Below are 20,070 nucleotides of genomic sequence, written 5' to 3' on the forward strand. Positions count from 1 at the left end.
CTTACACATTGGTCACTGCTCCTTTTCGCCTCCTGGTAGAAGTTTCTTACATTTTTATTAATATAATGCTCTTCAATCTCTTGAAGATTTTTATCCATATGCTCCCTTTTTTTACTCCTACACACTTTCTTCGCGTTTCTTCTCGCCGCTTCATATTCATTCCTGTTTTCTTCACTTGGTTTATCCATATATTTTAGTCTTGCCTCATTCCGTGTGTTAAGACTTTTCTTGCAATCGGTTTCAAACCATTCTTTGTCGCTCCCCTTTTTAACTTGACCCAACCGCTTTTGAGCTGCTTCCTTCATTGCGTCTTCTATTATTCCCCACTCCATTTCAATGTCACCTTGCTCTTCGCTCTGAAGTAGTTTTGCTGTCACGTCTGTCTGGAAGTTTTCGGCGGTTTCTTTTTTCTTTAGTTTGGCAACGTCATATTTTTTATTTATTATTCTCTGTTCTCTGACCTTTGGGATAGTTTCTCTTAATTTCGTAATCATTAGTATGTGATCGGAATCTGCGTCTGCTCCTCGGTAAGTTCTAATATCTGTTATTAATTTCGCGTGCTTACTCTCCACTAGGACGTGGTCAATTTGGTTGCGTGTTCTGCCGTCTGGAGCGATCCATGTTTCTTTGTGGATTTTCTTGTGGTCGAAGTAAGTACTCATAATTCTCAAGTTGTTCTCTTGCGCAAAGCCTACCAGCATCTTCCCATTCTCGTTACTTTCGTCATGTTTACTTTTACCTCCAGTAGTTTTTCGGTACATCTCTTCATTCCCCACTTTGGCATTCAAATCACCTATTACAATTTTAATATCATATTTTGGAATTTGATTATATATAATTTCAATATTACCATAGAAATCCTGTTTAACATTTTGGTCTTTATTCTGTGAGGGAGCATGCACATTTATTAGATAAAATAAAATTGTTACTTATTCGTAATAAACATAGAGCAATCCCTAAAAACCTCCCCATCCAGCGACTATGCCCCTGAGTCTTTCTCAGAGCGAATCTCTTTTCATGGGGTTGCATCTGTCAACTTTTCGGCTCTAGTCCCCATTCGGAGTCGATTGTGGCCTTAGTTTTAGTTTATATTTAAAATTATTATTTAATGTATATAGCAAAAAAGAATAGATTAGGATTTGTAGGATAAGAGCGGAAAAAATCGATCAAAAGCTGAGAATTTGTGTGATTTAATAACTGGGACGATTATGGACGAATTCGTAGATAAAAAATTAATATTTTGGATTTATATTAAACACTGAAGGTAAGCCAATATATCAATAATTATTTAAGCATCTCTAACATTTTCATTTTTAACATAATTCGTTGTTATTTTGTTTTGATAGATCATCTGTACATGTTATTTAATTTTTTTAGTAAGTTATTTATACAAAAACATTTATTTGTTTATTTTTTCATTTATTTAACATTTTTATTTTAACAGCATTTGTTGTTACCTATATCGTTTTTATAGGTATTCTGTACATGGTATTTACTTCTTTTATAAGTCATTTACACAGAAAAAACATGTACTTATTAATTAATTAATTTATTAATTATTGATTGATTATATTATTTATTATTATACACTAATAATACCTATTTTCAACTAAACAATGAAGTCATTTATGTCCTCTTGAAGGTGTTTTGTTCTTAATTCGTGTATTTTTAGACTTATTTCACTCTGTAGGTACTCTATACCATATTTTGGATAAATTGTTAGCCTAGGCGACTTTGAATCTTCTATATTAGTTTAATAGTTTACTTTTAATTTACATTATTCTAACTCCTTTTCAAGTTCTCTCTAATATACACTCACCGGCACAAAATTTCGCCACCCAAAATGTTTGATTAAGTTTGATAATTTATAACTTTATTATTTGTACTCCGATTTTCACGATTCTTGCACCAGTTTGTAGATACATGCATTGGTATCGTTTGGTGTTATTCCGGTAACACAAAAATTTTGCTTGCATATCCTTATACGGGGGGTGAATGGAAGCGTTGTATTTTCTCCTAAATTTAAAACATTCTGTGGAAAAATCGAAGAGTTAATTTTGTTTCATAGTCCTGTCATATTATCCCGGAGGAAGCACTAAAATTTTGCTTTTTGAATTATCCGAATATCTCTTTTCTTGTAAGAGCTGTACCATTTTTTGTAAATAAAAACAGTGATTGACTCATAAAATAGAGGTTGGATTGATAAGATTAAAATGGCCCGCATGCAGCCCAGATCTCAATCCTATTGAGTATTTATGGGATGAATTAAAAAAAGGTATTGGCCGTCATCCTATGCCTTCAGAAAATTTGGTACAATTATGGCCCTGGTAGAGGAATATCGTGCTATTCCCCAGGCAAGGATAACCCATCTTTATTCGATGCCAAATAGATTGCGAGCAGTCATTGCTACAAGAGGTGGACATACCCGCTATTGAACTGTTTTGTTTTGTTGTTAATTTTGTAAAGCAGTGTTTTTGTTTACGCTCTTACCGGAGCGCTCTTACAGCGCCTACCTTTCGATCGAAAGGTCCGAATGGTCGTTAGTTCGAATCTTACCAAGGTCAGGAATTTTTCGTTTATTATAAATTAATAAATGAAGATAGTTTCTGTCGTTGTGGGATCGGTACTCACCGGAGGGACCGCAGACGTTCGGATACAATTAGCGTCTCTTTGCAAAGACAATGACGTTGACTTTGCAAAGTAACAAGACACTTACTCAACACACTTGGTGTTAGAATTTCTTTTTGACTTGTGTCTATTTCTGTCTTTATTAATAATCATTTTGTATGCGTTACATTATTTTGCAGAATTTGTTCTTTAACATTCATTAATCGTCTCTTGATCAGGCGTTGTCTTATGGTTCTTATATCGTCTTATATGTCTTATATCGATTTGCGCATATTTGTTCTTCCTTTTATTATTTTCATTTTGAGCCTACTTTTGGTCACTACCTACTGGGTTGTGATCTCGTGATCTGGTCCTATATCGGACCTTTTTTTATGACATGGACTTTATATCATTCAGCCAGTCACAACATGAGGTACTTAGTGTCATGTGTAGTGTGTGTGTTGAGTAAGTGTCTTGTTACTTTGCAAAGTCGACGTCATTGTCTTTGCAAAGAGACGCTAATTGTATCCGAACGTCTGCGGTCCCTCCGGTGAGTACCGATCTTACAAGGACAGAAACTCTTCATTTATTAATTTATAATAAACGAAAAATTCCTGACCCTGGTGAGATTCGAACTCACGACCATTCGGACCTTTCGATCCAAAGGTAGGCGCTCTTACCACTGAGCCACAGAGGGGGTTATATCGGCACTTGGATATGTTTTTGCTGACAGTTATCGATAGATCTTCTTCTTACGGATCCTATACTTTCCGAATGTTGGCGATCAGCATGGCTATCCTAACTTTGCTTGCTGCTATTCGGAATAGTTTGATTGTCGATGTATTAAACCACTTTCCCAGGTTTTGAAGCCAAGATATGCTTCTTCTCCCTGGTCCACTCTTTCCAAATACCTTGCCCTGAAGAATAAGTTGCAACAAGCCATATCTCTGTTCATTCGTCATAACATGGCCAAGATATTCTAATTTGCGCTCTATCATTGGGTTAATAATCTCGCATTCCTTGCCCATTTCACAAAGGACCTTAACATTAGTCACACGATCTTCCCATGTAATCTTTAATATGCGTCTGTAATGTAACACCACGTCTCGAAGGCCTCGAGTTTTCTTAAAGAAGCTTCAGAGATTGTCCAGGTCTCTACTCTATTGCTAGATAGATACATCCTCCTCCTCCTAAGTGTAACCTTCTCTATTGAGGTTGGCGATCAATATGGTTCTTTTTAGGTTGGATCAAGATAGGTACATACATATACTATCGGTTTACAACGTTCTCCGTCTTCCGATACCAGTTCGCCATTCCTCTCTGTTCGCACATTGATCTACTTGCAGACTTCTTTCATCCATGGCTTTGTTTATTCCTTCCTGCCAACTTTTCCTCGGTCTACATCTTATTTTTCTACCTTTTAACAAGTACCAGTTTTGTACTTGTTTTGGGATTCTGTCCTCATGCATTCTTTGTACGTGCCCAAGCCATCTTAGTTGTATTTCGTTGGTAACATAAAATAGATAGGTACATAAAATATTTATATTATTTTTTTCTTATTTTTTAGCTAGTCAAAGAATACTTCATTAGCATGTGGTGCTGTTACCTAGTCTACAAGATTAATTAAAATCAAACCAAGACAAATAACCCACAACTTAACCTAAAATTCTGAGTTCCTGCTTTGATTTTGAAGTTGTGATCTTGAATTACTTTCTACAAGGATGAAATCCTTTGACTGTGAATCGTCCTCTGAAGGTGACGAGCCGACAATGCACGCCATCTCTAGGGGCGTGGTAGAACCGCCGCAATGGTTAAGAAGCGGTAACGCGCCCAATTGGGGGTGGCAGGCAGCGGTAAGCCATTATATTTCCTTCAATGTATATGAGTTTATTAAGCGAACTTTCACTTTCTAGATTTAAAAAATAATAATTTTTCTTTTTTATGTAAAATATTCGTTAGTATCAGAAATAATGTCCTCAAATTTAATTCAGCTGTATTTATAACGGTACCGATCTGAGCTCGGTTGTATAATACAACGCGCGCGAAGCTTGACGTGTGCAGCTGCAACTCGACAGTTTTTTTATTGTAGGTTATTCACTACATGCAATCAATAAATAAAAAAAATTATAAGCATGTTAGTTGTTTGTTCAAAGGGGTGTAAGTATAAATTTGGATTTGTTATCCAGTGATAACAAAGACTCCACTAGCTTCTTAAATTATTGAACTGTGCCCTGAAAGGGTAAGTAGTTCACTGCACTGCACTGCACGACACTTCACTTCACTGCTGCTTAGAACTTATGTGGTAGCTCCAGTGGTTTGTGCCTCCTTAGTCTCCGAGTCTGCTCACTATTATCCAGCAGGTTTAGTGTAAGATTATTAGGGTGGTTTTCTAATTTTATCAAGTAGGGGCTGCTGTATTCACTCACTGTCTCCTTTACTGTGGCTACTTGAAGATCGTCTCTGATTTCTCTGTTAGGTATAAACCAAGGTGCATTTGTTATGGTCCGTAGTACCTTCGACTGGAAGCGTTCCAATATCTCTATGTTTGAGTTTGCAGCCGTACCCCATAGTTGTACACCATATGTCCATATTGGTTTTAAGGCTACTTTATACACCAATAATTTGTTTTTTAAACTAAGCTTTGACTGTCTTCCCAATAGCCAGTAGTATTTGCTGAGTTTCAAGCCAAGTTGTTTTGGTTTGTTAAAAATGTGCTTTCTCCAGGTCAGTCCTTTATCCAAGTGCATCCCTAAATACTTAACGCTGTACTCTGCACCTCTGCATTTGGTAAATGTAACCTGCACTGATTTTACTTCATTGACTTTGATTCTCCAGTTTCTTGTCCAGTCCTGAATTTTCTCTAGATGTTGTTGGAGAACCCAACTCGACAGTTGGGTTCTAAAACTTATAAAGCGAGCACGTGTTTTATATTATTGAAATTGATGGAAAAATATTGTTTTGAAAATCGAAAAGAACGCCTTAATCTGGTGATCATTTATAAGGGTACGAACATGCCGAAGATACATGGATGTGCGCGGTGGAGGTCGTGGTCGCTACATCGATGTCAAAACAAACCTTCAGTTTCTTATGACATTGCACATACCAAAGATGTTTCACCAGTTCACCCTCGCGACCTATTTTCGCGTTTTACAGCGATGTCGATGCCAGAACAAAACAGTTTGTTTTACATCGCGATCGAGCTGTTGATCTTTATAGCTGTTGATCATTAGGCTTTAAACATTGTAGAAAGTTCAGATTATAGATTGCTACCAAGAATTCTGCATTTCGATCTAAAGAAAAATTCTCTCTTTTATTAATTCTATTTATTTGTAGGGGAGTTCCGTCGCTGGGGCCAGCTCTTCTCACACTAGTGGATCAGCTGCGGTAGACCAAGTGGGCTTTGCTCAATTTCCAACCAATTCTGAAGACCATCAACAAATCCCTGGCAGGAGAACACCGCTTAGTACTGTCGGACTGGGTGGTTTCTATTTTCAAGGTTGTCAGCCCAATCCTAACATTGTCAGTCATGGACCGCCCTCGGATGAGAATAATCCTGACCCTGGGTGTTCCAGTCAAGGCCAAAGGTAAGCTAGAAAATGGTTGAACACATTTGAAATAATCAACATCCGATTTCCGAAAGAATAAACTTTTTCCTGTGTCATGCTCGATTATAGTGCATTGGATATGAAATGTACTACACAAATTTTGTTGACTTCCGTAACTTTTCTCATTCGCTGCAAAACAACCTCGTTATGAACTATTTCTACCCAAGTTATTCGTAGGATTCTTCGATATATCCGGATTTCAAAAGCGTCCAGTTTTCTGAGAAGTGCATCCAAAGAACACAAAACATCTTACTAATCTAATTTTCAGTCTTAAAGTGATATTCAAGAAAGTCATAAGACTTTCTTCATCTCAAAAATACAGCTCTGGACTTCCCTATGCGTATTCGAATTTCTTTGCTCATGTCCCAGTTCTCATTTCGATTACAACCCAGGTAAGTGATACTATTGGTTTTCTCCAGTTGTTCTCCATTAGCTGTTACCTCTTTTGGTTGTATTGGAGTTTTATTGACAACCATCACCTTCGTCTTTGTCTTCGTCTATCCCATGCTTTAGGTATTGGAAAAGAGCTCCGACTATATGTTAAACAATAATGAAGACAAAATGAAGCCCTGTATTACCTCTTTTCGTATTTGAAGCTTATCAGAATTATCCCGGCATATCCTGATACACGTTGATGCCATCAGATTTTTAATGATACGTAGATTTTTATCATCAATACATACCAGCCGAATAATAGCTATCATTTCTCAAGCAAAGGCCTTCTCAAAGTCAATAAAACACCTATAAACCGGATATCCGACATCTCTGGATCTGTGTGCCATAATCTGAATACTATCTAGTGCCTCTCTGGTTCTCAAGGTTATTGCAGAATCCAAACTGTGTGTCACTAAGTTGTTCTTATATTTTTTGGTACATCCTTGAACATAAAATTCGAAGAAATATTTTTAAAACATGCAAACTCATCAAGGTGATGGTTCAGTAGACACTAAATCTTCCCAGATCCGCCCCATTTCATTTCAAAAATACCCAGAATTGATATAAGTATGCAGTCCTCTCATCTCATATTGCATTATGGTTTTCGGGTTTATAATATAAATTTCGCTCATTACATGTGCCTATTCTACAACTAATTTCAATATCAAATTTCTCCCCAAGCAGGAGAATCCTGAGAAAAATAGTGCAGTAGTCATTCCCTTGGCTTTCTAGAACGCTGTGTCCATGCTATTTAAGTGATTGCCACCGCATTGAGTATACTATTTTATATTGACTGTTCTGGCCTTCATGACTTCTGCTCAATACAAATACAAAAAAACTAGCTGCCAAAAAATTTCCAGGTTTGATTTTATAGAAGCTCTAAAATCAAGGCGTGCCACCTCCGCCCATCAGACCGTTGTGAAGACTATCTTCTCCGCCAAAAATCCGTTATGGACTCCGTTGTAAACCTTCTCTGTGACCCTAGACAAGGGTACTTTAGAATATACTACTTTCCCAGGCCAGGAAATACCTGGAATCTGCAAATGACAGGAATTGATTCACTTTCCCTGGTTGGACTATCCAGAAGGAGTTCATATGCACTACCTACTAAGTAGCGGGATAAAAACATGAGGAATAAACACATAAAAGCCTTTTTCAAAATACCAATTTTGAAAACAAGAAATCCTCCCTTTTTGTTAATATGCAACATATTCCTCCATTGTAATGCAAAAACGTGTTAAAAAGAAAGTACTCAAAATTTTAACTGCTGTACTTTTGAATATCCCTTTTATGTTGAATTTCTTTTCTTTTCTATATTTTAACAGAGCATTTATTTTACTGTTTAGACCCCAAGAGTCCCGTTTACACAACGCACAAAGTCAGTCTTCTTCGAAAGGAAAAGGAAGACAAGGCAAAACCGTCCGTTTAAACATTAATGCCAGAGAAAGAAGACGAATGCACGATTTGAATGATGCGCTAGATGAATTAAGGTAAAGATAGTTCGTAAAAGTACTAAAAATCCATTTAAAATTCATATTAAAACTTATTTCATATTTCAGATCTGTTATTCCTTATGCTCACTCGCCGTCTGTAAGAAAATTGTCAAAGATAGCAACCTTGTTACTAGCTAAAAACTACATTTTGATGCAAGCTAATGCCTTAGAAGAGATGAAGAGGATTATATCGTATTTGCAGGTAAATCAGTAGTTTTTGTCTTTAAGTAGTCAGTGATATTTCCAATACAGCTTTAATTCTTCACTTATTTCTGCACTCCTTCCATATTTGCCGTTCATTAACACCCACAAGTACTCAATTGAATATTACTTATTTGCTCTTTGTTTCTGGATCCCAACTGGGGTCAGTATGATTTAACTAGCCACAACAGAAAGGGCAATAGAAAGAGCAATGCTAAGTATACGACTGTCAGATAAAAGAAAACGACTGGGTAAGATCAAAAACAAAACTCGAGGACATCACAACAAAAATTCCCAAACTCAAATGGAGCTGCACAGGCCATACTGCTACAAAAAATCTAACGTTGGAACGCCACAATAGAACATTGAAGACCTGACAAAGGTAGAGGACCAACAGGAAGACCACAAATGAGATAAAAAATCTTCTTCTTCTTTAGGTGCCGTGTCTGTATTCAGACGTTGGCCGCCATCATGTTTACATTTTCCTGAAATCTCTCTCTATCGGCTGCTGCGCGAAATAATTCTTCTACTGTGCAGCCACACCATTGTCTAATATTACGCAGCCATGAAAGTTTCTTTCGACCAATCCATCTCTTTCCCTCCACTTTTCCTTGTATTATAAGGCGAAGCGGATGGTATTTAGGTCCTCTAATTATATGGCCGAAGTATTCTGTTTTTCTCCTCTTTATGATGCTTATGAGCAGACGTTCCGAATTCATCATTTGAAGAACATCTTCATTGGAAGTGTGCGAAACCCACGATATCTTTAGGATTCGTCGATAGCACCACAATTCGAATGCTTCTATTTTGTTTAGCATTGTGGTTTTTAACGTCCATGTCTCACAACCATACAATAGGATAGACCACACATAACATTTCAGCGCCTTCTTTCGAATATTCATCGACAGGTTTCTATTACATAAAACTGGTTTCCAGGTCATAAAAGCCTTCCGTGATATTTCGATCCTAGTTATTATCTCTTCACCAGAGTCACAATTTACATTTAACCAGCTGCCAAGGTGCTTGAAATGATTTACCCGTTCTAACTCCTCTCCATCAAGAGAAAGCTGACCTTGATCTATATTAATCTTTCCAACTGCCATCCACTTTGTTTTTGAAATGTTGATTTTAAGGCCTCTCCGATAGCTTGCTTCACTGACTAGATTTAGTAGTGTCTGAAGATCTTGTAAATTTTCAGCAAGAATGGCTGTATCGTCAGCGTATCTAATATTGTTGATTACTTCTCCGCCTAGCCTTACTCCCTCTTGTCTGTCATCCAAAGCCTCCCTAAAGATTTCTTCAGAGTACAGATTAAAAAGGGTGGGTGATAAAACACAACCTTGTCGTACTCCACGTTTTATCGGCAGTTTTTCAGTACGACTGTCTCCAATTTGGATAGAGGCTACTTGATTGTAATATAAGTATTTCAGCAGTCTTATATCGTAGTGGTCAAGTCCTGCTGCCTGCAGGCAATCGAAAAGTGTATCATGTTGTACTCGGTCGAATGCCTTCTCGAAGTCGATGAAACAAACATAAACGTTCTTTCGGAATTCACAACTTTTTTGTAATAGAACGCGCATACAAAATAGTGCTTCTCTAGTTCCTAGACCATTTCTAAATCCAAATTGCTTATTACCCATTCTAGTTTCGCACAGAAGGAATACTCAGATAAAAAATAGCCGGGACATATTAGAAGTATGTTGTTCAGGATAGAGATCAATGGAACGAGTTGGGAGAGGTATATGTCTAAAAATGAACGATAAAAGGCTAAGAAGATGTGAAACGTTCTATTTCTTAAGGTCCCTTCTCCAATACTGAAGATTGGCTGTAACTAGAGCAAATTGTATCCATGACTGTCCAGTCTCTTATATTCTTCAGCCAGAACTATTTTGTTCTTCCTGGATCTTTTTCCTTCCACTTTCCCTTCCATTATGAGTCGTAGAAAGTTGTATTTTTCTCCTCTGTAAAATAGGTCCTAGATAACTCGTTTTCTGCTTTTTATACAATATTTAGAAGTTCTCTCTCAATCCCCATTCTTCTCAGCACCTCGTTGTTGGCCACGTGCTCTTTACAAGAGATCTTCAGCATCCTTCGAAAAACGCACATCTCAAAGGCTTCTTACGTCTCATACTTGTAATTCCGAGAATCCATGTTTACATTCCGTATAGCAGTATAGAGTATAGGAAGAAGGAGAGTGCCACGGTTGAAGAATTTAAGAGACTGGTTTAAATGCAGTTCTACAGAACTCTTTAGAACAGCTGTAGATAGAGTAAAGAATAGTGATGATGATATCCAACTAGTGTTGCTCAAAATCGGTCTTGGTCTTGCAGTCTTGGTCTTGTTCTTGCGTTTTCGCAAGACCAAGCCCGTTGAAGGGCAAATCTTTCATATAAGACTTACTGAATTAAATTTGACCCCCTATTTATTTAAATAATTATACATAAAACTTTAAAAACAAATTTGCAAAATATTATTTTTAGCGTTTTAAGTAAGCACTATAAAATATCTTATTTTACAGATTAAGTTGCCCTATGTTACCAGTATTAAGCAAAAAAAAATTGGTCAAAAAATATATAATATTTTTTGAGATATTAAATTTGTTTATTAAATGTTACTATATTTTCAATTGCAAAAACGCGGTTGTTGCCAAAGGCCTATTTACCTGTATTAAATCTTAATATTTTTATTTTTATGTATATTTTCGATAAATGTATTGATAAATTCAAATTTCAATTAAACTTCCTCCTAAAATGGCATTTGAAAATTATTCAAATTTGTTTATAATTTGTTTTTTTAATAACGTCGCGGGAATTAAATATATTGAAATGCCGTTTCGATAATTGAGTTCCTGGGAATTTTTCACTAATTAACAAATTTTTTCGTCTTTTTTTCCTCTTGGAGTTATATTACTACGGGCCCTTTTATTGTTAAGTTTCATTAAGCATGTCGACTCTCTAAGTTGTAGATTCTAGACCTAAAAATATTAAGATTTAACTAAAATATCTTTAATAAAATGTGGCTACTTACTGAGTTACAGGGTGTTTCATTTAAAAATTTAAAAATTATTGTTACCAAGTACTTTAAAACTATTTGACGTATCCTTATTATACTTGGCAGAAAGTGTGGATACTGTACAGTCTACTAAATTGTAATAAATAAAAGTTTCTAGCTACTACCAGAGGCGTACGACAGGGGATAGTGAATTATTGACCCTTCCCAAATTCTACGCCACTAAGGGAATTACTATTTTAGCGAAATTTTTCGATTCTCCAATACTTTCTATGTAAATAATATACTCTTTACTGGTAACGATTAAGTCATTAGTATTCGAGATATTGGACGTTAAAAATTAAATGGCATAGTTATTTTGATTTATTCATTCATTCATTTTAAACTTCCAATATCTCTCAAACTGATGACTTTATCGATACCAATAAAGTTAGTTACATACAAAGTATTGGAGAATCGAAAAATTTCGCTAAAATAGTAATTCACTCAGTGGCGTAGAATTTGGGAAGGGTCAATCATTCACTATCCCCAGTTGTACGCCTCTGGCACTAGCTAGAAACGTTTATTAATCACAATTTAGTAGGGTGTATAATAGCCACACTTTCTGCCAAGTATGATAAGGATACGTCAAATAGTTTTAAAGTACTTGGTAACAATAATTTTTAAATTTTTAAATAAAACTCAGTAACTCTTATATTATGTAACTCAGTAAGTAGCCACATTTTATTTAAGATATTTTAGTTAAATCTTAATATTTTTAGGTCCAGAATCTACAACTCAGAGATTCGACATTCTTAATAAAATTTAACCCTAAAAGGGCCCGTAGTAATATAACAAGAAAAAAAAAGAAGAAAAAAACGACAAAAAGTTTTTGTTAATTAGTAAAAAATTCCCAGGAAGGCAATTATCGAAACGGCATTTCAAAATACTTAATCCCCGCGACGTTATTAAAAAAACAAATTATAAACAAATTTGAATAATTTTTAAATGCCATTTTAGGGGGGAGTTTAATTGAAATTTGAATTTATCAATACCTTTATCGAAAATATACATAAAAATAAAAATAATGAGATCTTAAGCAGGTGAATATTTCTTTGGCAACAACCGCATTTTTGCAATTGAAAATATAGTAACATTTAATAAACAAATTGAATATTTTAAAAAATATTAAATATTTTTTGACTAATTTTTTTTTACTTAATACTAGTAACATATCGCAACTTCGTCTGTAAAATAAGATATTTTATAGTGCTTATTTAAAACTCTAAAAATAATTTTTTGCAAATTTGTTTTTAAAGTTTTATGTACAATTATTTAAATAAATAAGGGGTAAAATTTAATTCAGTAAATCTTATGTGAAAGATTTACCCTTTAACTTTGCAGGAAAAAATCCCATAGACCTTCATTAATAAGTGAATTACCTCAGCAGTTTAAAAAGTATTTTTTTTTTGCAAAAATGACCCCTTTTTAATTATTTAAACAATGATCCCCTTGTATGACTTGGATACTTTCTTGAAAATATCTTTTGTAGCCACCTAAACTTTGATATAAAATTTGTTTTAACCTGTACGAATTTACATTTTCACTTTTTTTTTATTTTATTAGGCTATACCATAAACATACATAGCGAATCAAAATATCCATTTAAAGAACACTTCACACATTATTTGACACGTAATCAGAGGTCATTATTACAATGTAAAAATAAAATATTTTGTACATTCCTTCCCAGCAGACGACTTATCTGAAATTAATTATCCGTGTTATGAGAATAGTCGCCTTCTAATCATAACATAATATTCTTGCTTTGCGAAGCCGATAGTAATATCGAATATCGTATCCCAATTTTTAATATTAGCTGATAAAAAATATAAATAAGTAATTAATTTTTTTCATTATTAGTTTTTTAGGAACTTATGCCCGGTTGCACCAACAGATCTTAAGCTTAACTCGAGAATATCATAAGAATTAATATAATATAATTATAATATATAACAATAAGAATACCATAATATAATAATAGATATAATTGATAATAAGGTAAGAATCTAAAATTATGATGCAACGTAAGTGATACTCAAGGAGGCCCTATCTATAAGTAGAGCTTAGCTAAGCTGGAGCTTAAGATCTGTTGGTGCAACCAGGCATTAAACACACAAATGTTATCGGTATATAGAATAGTAAGACTATTATGTATTGTTTTTGCTCAATGTGCTATGAGTTCACTCGGTTAAACAAAATTTACCGAAACTGCGCGTATATTATTTAAAAGTATGATACCGAGACAAAAGAACATATATTTAATGCCGGATACCCTAACAAAATACCGAAATATTATTTAATAACGATATACACGTCTCCAAATAATTTACGCACCACCTTATAAACGGGTCATTGTTAATGTTTCGAATTTCCTAAACCTGTTTCCGATTTAAGTGATTTTTTTAATATGTTGTCTTATTTTTATAAATATTATTGTCATTATACACCGGGTGTAGGTATGTACCAATCAAACTGTGTTTTTTTCTCAGAGGAATAGGACTCAAAACAACATGGTAACTCTGTGGAATATTCTAGCATTTAAAATAAATAGGAATAAGATACTGAAATTAAAACGATAGCCTCATATTTTCTTAACATTATGTTTTTTTATTCATTCGCTTATATTGTATAATAAAATACATAAGTTTCTAATTAGTCCAGAGAAATAAGGTTTTTCTCGTGACACATCCCCCTCCAGGCCGAAACCAAATTTTTTGAGTAGTATGGACATCTATATTATTAACCTATATGTTTCCTGCAGCCGATTTTGATGATATACATAGTTATAAACAAATGAAGATCGAAAAACGGTAAATTATCGCTTTTTTCGTCTATTACCAAAGAGTTAAGCACTTTAAACAAATTTGAGAGTAAGAAACTCATAAATCGTATAAAAAACTTCAATATGGCATTCGCTGAATATGTCCAACCTTATTGGTTGCTTAGAAAATTGCAAAATAAATCATAAATATTGAGTTTTTATAAATATTCGTAACTTAGGTAAAAATTAACTTAGAATCTTCTTATTACGCGGAATGCCGAGACTTCTTGTACTTAAATTATGTTTTAAATTTCAAAGCAATTGGTCAAATAGTTTAAAAGTTATTTAATTTATTTTTCCCAAATTCATTTTTTTTGCAACACTATAAGTCAGAAAATTATGAGGTTACAATAATACTTCGGACAGTTTATGAAAGAAGAAAATTTATACTATTACCTTAATTAAAAATAAATGACAAAAAATAATTTTAAACAGTGTAAAATTATTTTGCAAAAACATGTCCATTTTTTGCTTACTTATAAACAATTAGAATAACTTTTTAACCGTTACCCGTAGAAAAATTATTTTTTCATATTTAGAAAGACTGAATTTTTATACACATTTAGAAAGAAAAACCACTGTTCTAGGACATTTAGGGACAAAGTTAGCCCCCCCATTTTTTTAATTCACATGTTTTTGCAAAATTATTTTGCAATATCTATAATTATTTTTTGTCATTTTTTTTAAATTAAATTAATACTGTAAATTTTCTTCTTTCATAAACTATCCAAGATATTACTGTAACTTCATCATTTTCTGACTTACAGTGTTGCAAAAAAAATTAATTTTGGATAAACAAATTAAATAACTTTTAAACTATTTGACCAATTGCTTTGGAATTTAGGGTGTAATTTAAGCACCATAAGTCTCAGCATTCCATGTAATAAGAAGGTTCTAAGTTAATTTTTACATAAGTTATGAATATTTATAAAAACTCAAAATTTATGATTTATTTGGCAATTTTCTAAGTAACCAATAAGGATAGACATATTCAGCGAACGCCATATTGAAGTTTTTTATACGGTTTATGAGTTTATTACTCTCAAATTTGTTTAAAATGCCTAATTTTTTAGTAAGAGACGAAAAAAGCGAAAATTTACCGTTTTTTGATCTTCATTTGTTTATAACTATGTATATCATCAAAATCGGCTGCAGGAAACATATAGGTTATTATTATAGATGACCATATTACTCGAAAAATTTGGTTTCAGCCTGGAGGGGGATGTGTCACCAACACGATATTTTTTTTCCTTATTTCTCTGAACTAAATAAACTTGAGTTAGTTAGAACATAGGCACGCATCACTTAGATCGTGGGTTCAAACCACACCCGGTGTCAATTGTCTAAATCAGTAATTCTCAATCTTTTTGAGTCATGTATTCTTTTTCTCATGAGCATCTTTCAGTGCGTCACAGTTTTTCGATATCTTTCTAACACATTAAATTGTATGTGACAGAAAAAACGACGTCGGTGATTACTAGAGAGCGGAATATATGCAAAGTGCATATAGATTCATATATTGCATATTTTCAGACAACAAACACAACATTGCATATTTAAGCTAAACACGATTTATTTTGCAATTTTAAAAATAAATTATATAAAAGTTTAAAATTTTCCTCTCTTAGTTGGAATTTTATAACTTCGATATGAACGAGCTCGTTATTTATCTATCTATCGCTCATTATTATCTATCTGGACTTTTCCATTACTACCTGAATTTAACAATTATGGGTGTTCCCAGAAAAATATTATTTTATTAGCGTAGCAAGTCGTAGGTACCTACCTGCTTTTAAGGGTCTAATATTTATTTTGTCAGTTTCCGGCCAATATTTGTTTAAAGTAAACGTTGTATCGTATTTAGTGTTTTTGAAGTGATTGGTATATATTCAATTTAAATATGTCTGCCATTCAAAAAAATGCTTGGATAAAGTGTTTTCCCGAGTTAAAGCTAAGTGGATACAAAGTATTTTGCAAGGCCTGTCCCAAAATCGTAAGTTACATTCATTTTCACATTTCATTTTTTTGCGACTTGGCAAATTAGTTTACTGTCTAAATTAAAATATTGTCCTATAACATCAGTAGATGTAGAACGAACTTTTTCTGTGTCCAAACATGTTTTTAGTGATGGAAGGCAAAAGTTGCTAGTTGAAAATTTTGAAAAATATTTGATTATAAATTCATACTATAATTTAGATTCTTAATTTAATTATAATATCAGTTTTTGTGTGTCATTTCATTTGTTTTTATGTGAAAAATAAATATGTATTAAACATAAATGTAGATTGAATTTTTTAAACATAAATGTTTATATTTAATATATTGTTTTATTTTTGAGTACCTATTTTTAATATGCATTTGCATATTTAGACAAATCTAGAAAAAATACCTGCATATTTTTAGTAAAATTAATGCATATATATATGCGCATATTTTGGTAATGTTGTGTTGCATATTATATTCCGCTCACTAGTGATTACATTTCGTCGGTGACATTTATAACATTTATTCTAGTTGTCAGTAGATGGAGCTATAATCGAAAAAAAATGATTTACGAATTATATAATATATCTACGTATATAATCTGTACAATTTATAAGACTATACAAATCAAAGGAAATACTATTTTATAAATGCAATAAACACAATTGATTTGTTTTTATGCCAAATTGCAAATAAAATGTCACAACTGTCAGATTTAACTAAAATGTCATGTTAGAATAAATGTTATAAATGTATATTATCACGGACTTACCTTTTTTCTATCATTTGTGACGCACTGAAAAATGCTCACGAAAAGAAGCATACCACAAGATACTTTTTAATATTTTCATTACCACCTTACTGAAATAGCTAGGCAATCTAATTACCTATAATAATTGTGGCTGATTTTGGCTGTTTTTGCGTTTTGTGTACCACCGCAAATAATGATATGTACCACCAGTGGTACATGCACCACAGATTGAGAACCGCTGGTGTAGATATTTATTAATTTGGCTGGTCTTTACTATGTCAATGATATTCCAGTTTAAAATGTACCTCTCTGTTACGTTGTTCAAAGATATGCAATAGGTTAATAGGCAATTGCGAGACTTGTAAGACTCTTGCTGCAAGACCAAGACCAAGAGCAAGACCAAGACCAAGACCGGGAGCACAATACCAAGACCAAGATTAGGTGTACTGGCGCAAGACCAAGACCAAGACTGTATAAGTCTCGTCTTGGTCTTGCATTTGGGCAACACTGTATCCAACCTTCGATTGGGAGACAGTACTTAAAGAAGAAGATAGCAAGATGGAATATATGAATGTTTTCACAAATTGATTTCTGATATCCAAAGATAAGGTAGTTATTAGGAATTTTTTCATTCTTTGTAAAGCTGATATGGCATACTCTATACGAGCACGTATTTCAACCTCGTGGTCAAGATCGTTTGTTATCCTGCCACCATCTAAAACATTAGGCAGGATATTTAGTTGAATAAAGAACTGGGCGCCAATTATTTTTAGAAGAAAAATAGTAACGAAAGAGAAAGTTAAGAAATGAATAAAACTACCAAAATTGGAATAAAATATGTATTTAAATATGATTAATAAAAGTTAATAATATAACATTTATGCCTTTACAAAATTTTTGCGTTTACAAAATAAAAATTATTCACTCTCGACCTCGTACACTTAAAATATCAATTTTTACAGGGAACTTCAGGAGCAGCTGCTATCGTAGCGCCACCTGGATTCGACTTGCAAGGATTTCCCGCAGCAGCAAAATTCCTGCAACAACAGACACTGCAGAGCGATTCATCGAGAGGCGGAGATGGAGCAACCGGTACAGGATCGTCCATTTAAAAGATTTTGTATTGAAAAGCTCTCTGCCCTATTAGTCCATTCTTTCACGGTTTTTGCTCTAAATTTTAAAGAACCGCTTGGATTGACATGAAATTTGGCATTCGTATAGCTTACATGTCAAAGAAAAAAAGTGATATTGTGCCGATGTGTGCTTTTGCCCTGGGGGTGACTCTTGCCCCCTTTTGGGGGTGAAAAAGTATATGTCCAAATTAGTCTGGAAATAGGTAAACTGACTAATTTTAAGTAACTTTTTTTCTATACAGCTTTTTCGCCAAGTCAACACTTTTCGAGTTATTTGCGAGTGAATGTGTTCATTTTTCTACAAAATAACCACATTTTTAGACGGTTTTTCGCAAATAACTCAAAAAGTAAGTATTTTGTCAAAAAAAAGTTCTCAGCAAAAATATAGCCTATAAAAAAGTAAAAAAAATGGTGTACGCTTTAGGTCTCTGGATCTCGTAGAACCAGAGTTATAGCCAATGAAAAATAGATTCATATTCACCAAATTTCAAATAGAATATTTCGACGTGAAATATCCAAAAAATTAAGCACTTTTTGGGGAAGACCCATTCTAACTTTTTTAAAGTGTTTAAAAAAAGCTTTATTTCTGTTTTTACAAAGAGTTTCTAGCATTAAATTTAAGCAAGTTACGCTCAAAATAAAGTTGGTCCCTTTTGTTTTTGAAAAAAAAAATCGGGGAGACCACCCCCTAATTAGCAACTTAAATGAAATTAATCGTTACCGCTCCACAAATTATTTTACTTATGTTGTGTTTATATGATGCGTAAGTTTCATCGATTCAAAGTGCTTATTTTTGAAAAAATTTGGTTTCAAAATAAAATTTTTTAAAATATATATTTTGAAAAATATGCTTTTTTCAAAATAACTTAAAAATTGTTAGAGATACCAAAAATCTCGAAAAACAAAAAAAGTCAGATTTGCTTTTTTGAATATCATGTATTTTTTTGTTTGTCTGTTAGAGAAAAATTGATTAAGATTTGATGTTTCTAAATTTGCATACATTCGTGATCAGTGACTCGTTCAGCCCCTTTTAACTACAACCATATAAAAACTTACAGATCATATAAACAATATATATAGACCAATCAAGTTAGTAAAAAATACGCCGTTTTTCGACATAACTGAAAAGACGAGGTTTGACAGTTGAAATGTGTAGTATGAGATATTACAAAAGGGCTACCATCTTGGGATTCATCAATTTTTTAGTGGAACAATTTTTAAATAAACAATCAAAACGTCAAACTTAGTTTTGTGCTCATAACTTAAAAACTTGTTTATTTAGAGATTTGACGTTCACAGGTAACTTTTTTAGAATAAAAAGATACATCGAATGAGATACGCCAAATGCAAATCGGTTAATAAACAAAAAAGTTATTGCAAAACAGACGACAAAATCATTGTTTTTTAATATTGTTAATAACAATTTTATTGTTTATTAGAATATATTTAAATATACCTAAACTTGAGGGCATTATGGTGTTTGAATGGTGTGCAAAAAATGGTCCAGATCTGTTTAATATTTTTCGCAAAATTGAATTTGTTTATAAATTTTTTTGAAAAACGAGCTAATTTCTGAGGCTGGTCCAGTTAATATAGCTGAATGTATCTCAATAATCGAGAGCTCATTTCCTTCGTTAAGATGTATACTAACAGCCTATGAAAAAAAAAAAGTAAAAAAAAATTACATATACGTACACAAATTTATTTGTTAATAAATAGCAGTTTTTAAGCTTATAAACAATTACAATAATTTCGTAGAAATTAGATCAAATTAAATGGCAATAAAAAATACGGAAAGCTGGTTAAAATACACAACTTCTAAAAAAACATTTTAGGTCGTACGACCCTTGGGGTCTGAGATAGCCCCTTTTTTTGAAAAAATCACTGTTACGTTAATTAACAACACTAAGATCTGAAATTAACCAATATTTTATAAGAAAAGTCAAAGTTTTTAACAAAGTTTTTAGCAAGAAAAAATGTTAAAAATTGT

At 33.2% G+C, this 20,070-nt stretch overlaps 1 protein-coding gene across 1 annotated transcript; it reads left to right on the forward strand.

The window, feature by feature from the left end:
* Positions 1–1,031: 1,031 nt before the first annotated feature.
* Positions 1,032–19,229, forward strand: LOC114335687 (class E basic helix-loop-helix protein 22). Its single transcript, XM_028285969.2, has 6 exons — positions 1,032–1,264; positions 4,175–4,460; positions 5,941–6,191; positions 7,994–8,137; positions 8,207–8,342; positions 17,910–19,229. Exons 2-6 carry the CDS (start codon positions 4,329–4,331, stop codon positions 18,057–18,059), a joined length of 813 nt encoding a protein of 270 aa, XP_028141770.1. The 5' UTR covers positions 1,032–1,264; positions 4,175–4,328; the 3' UTR covers positions 18,060–19,229.
* Positions 19,230–20,070: the final 841 nt, after the last annotated feature.

The sequence above is a fragment of the Diabrotica virgifera genome, chromosome 6, assembly GCF_917563875.1.
Source record: "Diabrotica virgifera virgifera chromosome 6, PGI_DIABVI_V3a".
NCBI classification, from domain to species: Eukaryota; Metazoa; Arthropoda; class Insecta; order Coleoptera; family Chrysomelidae; genus Diabrotica; species Diabrotica virgifera.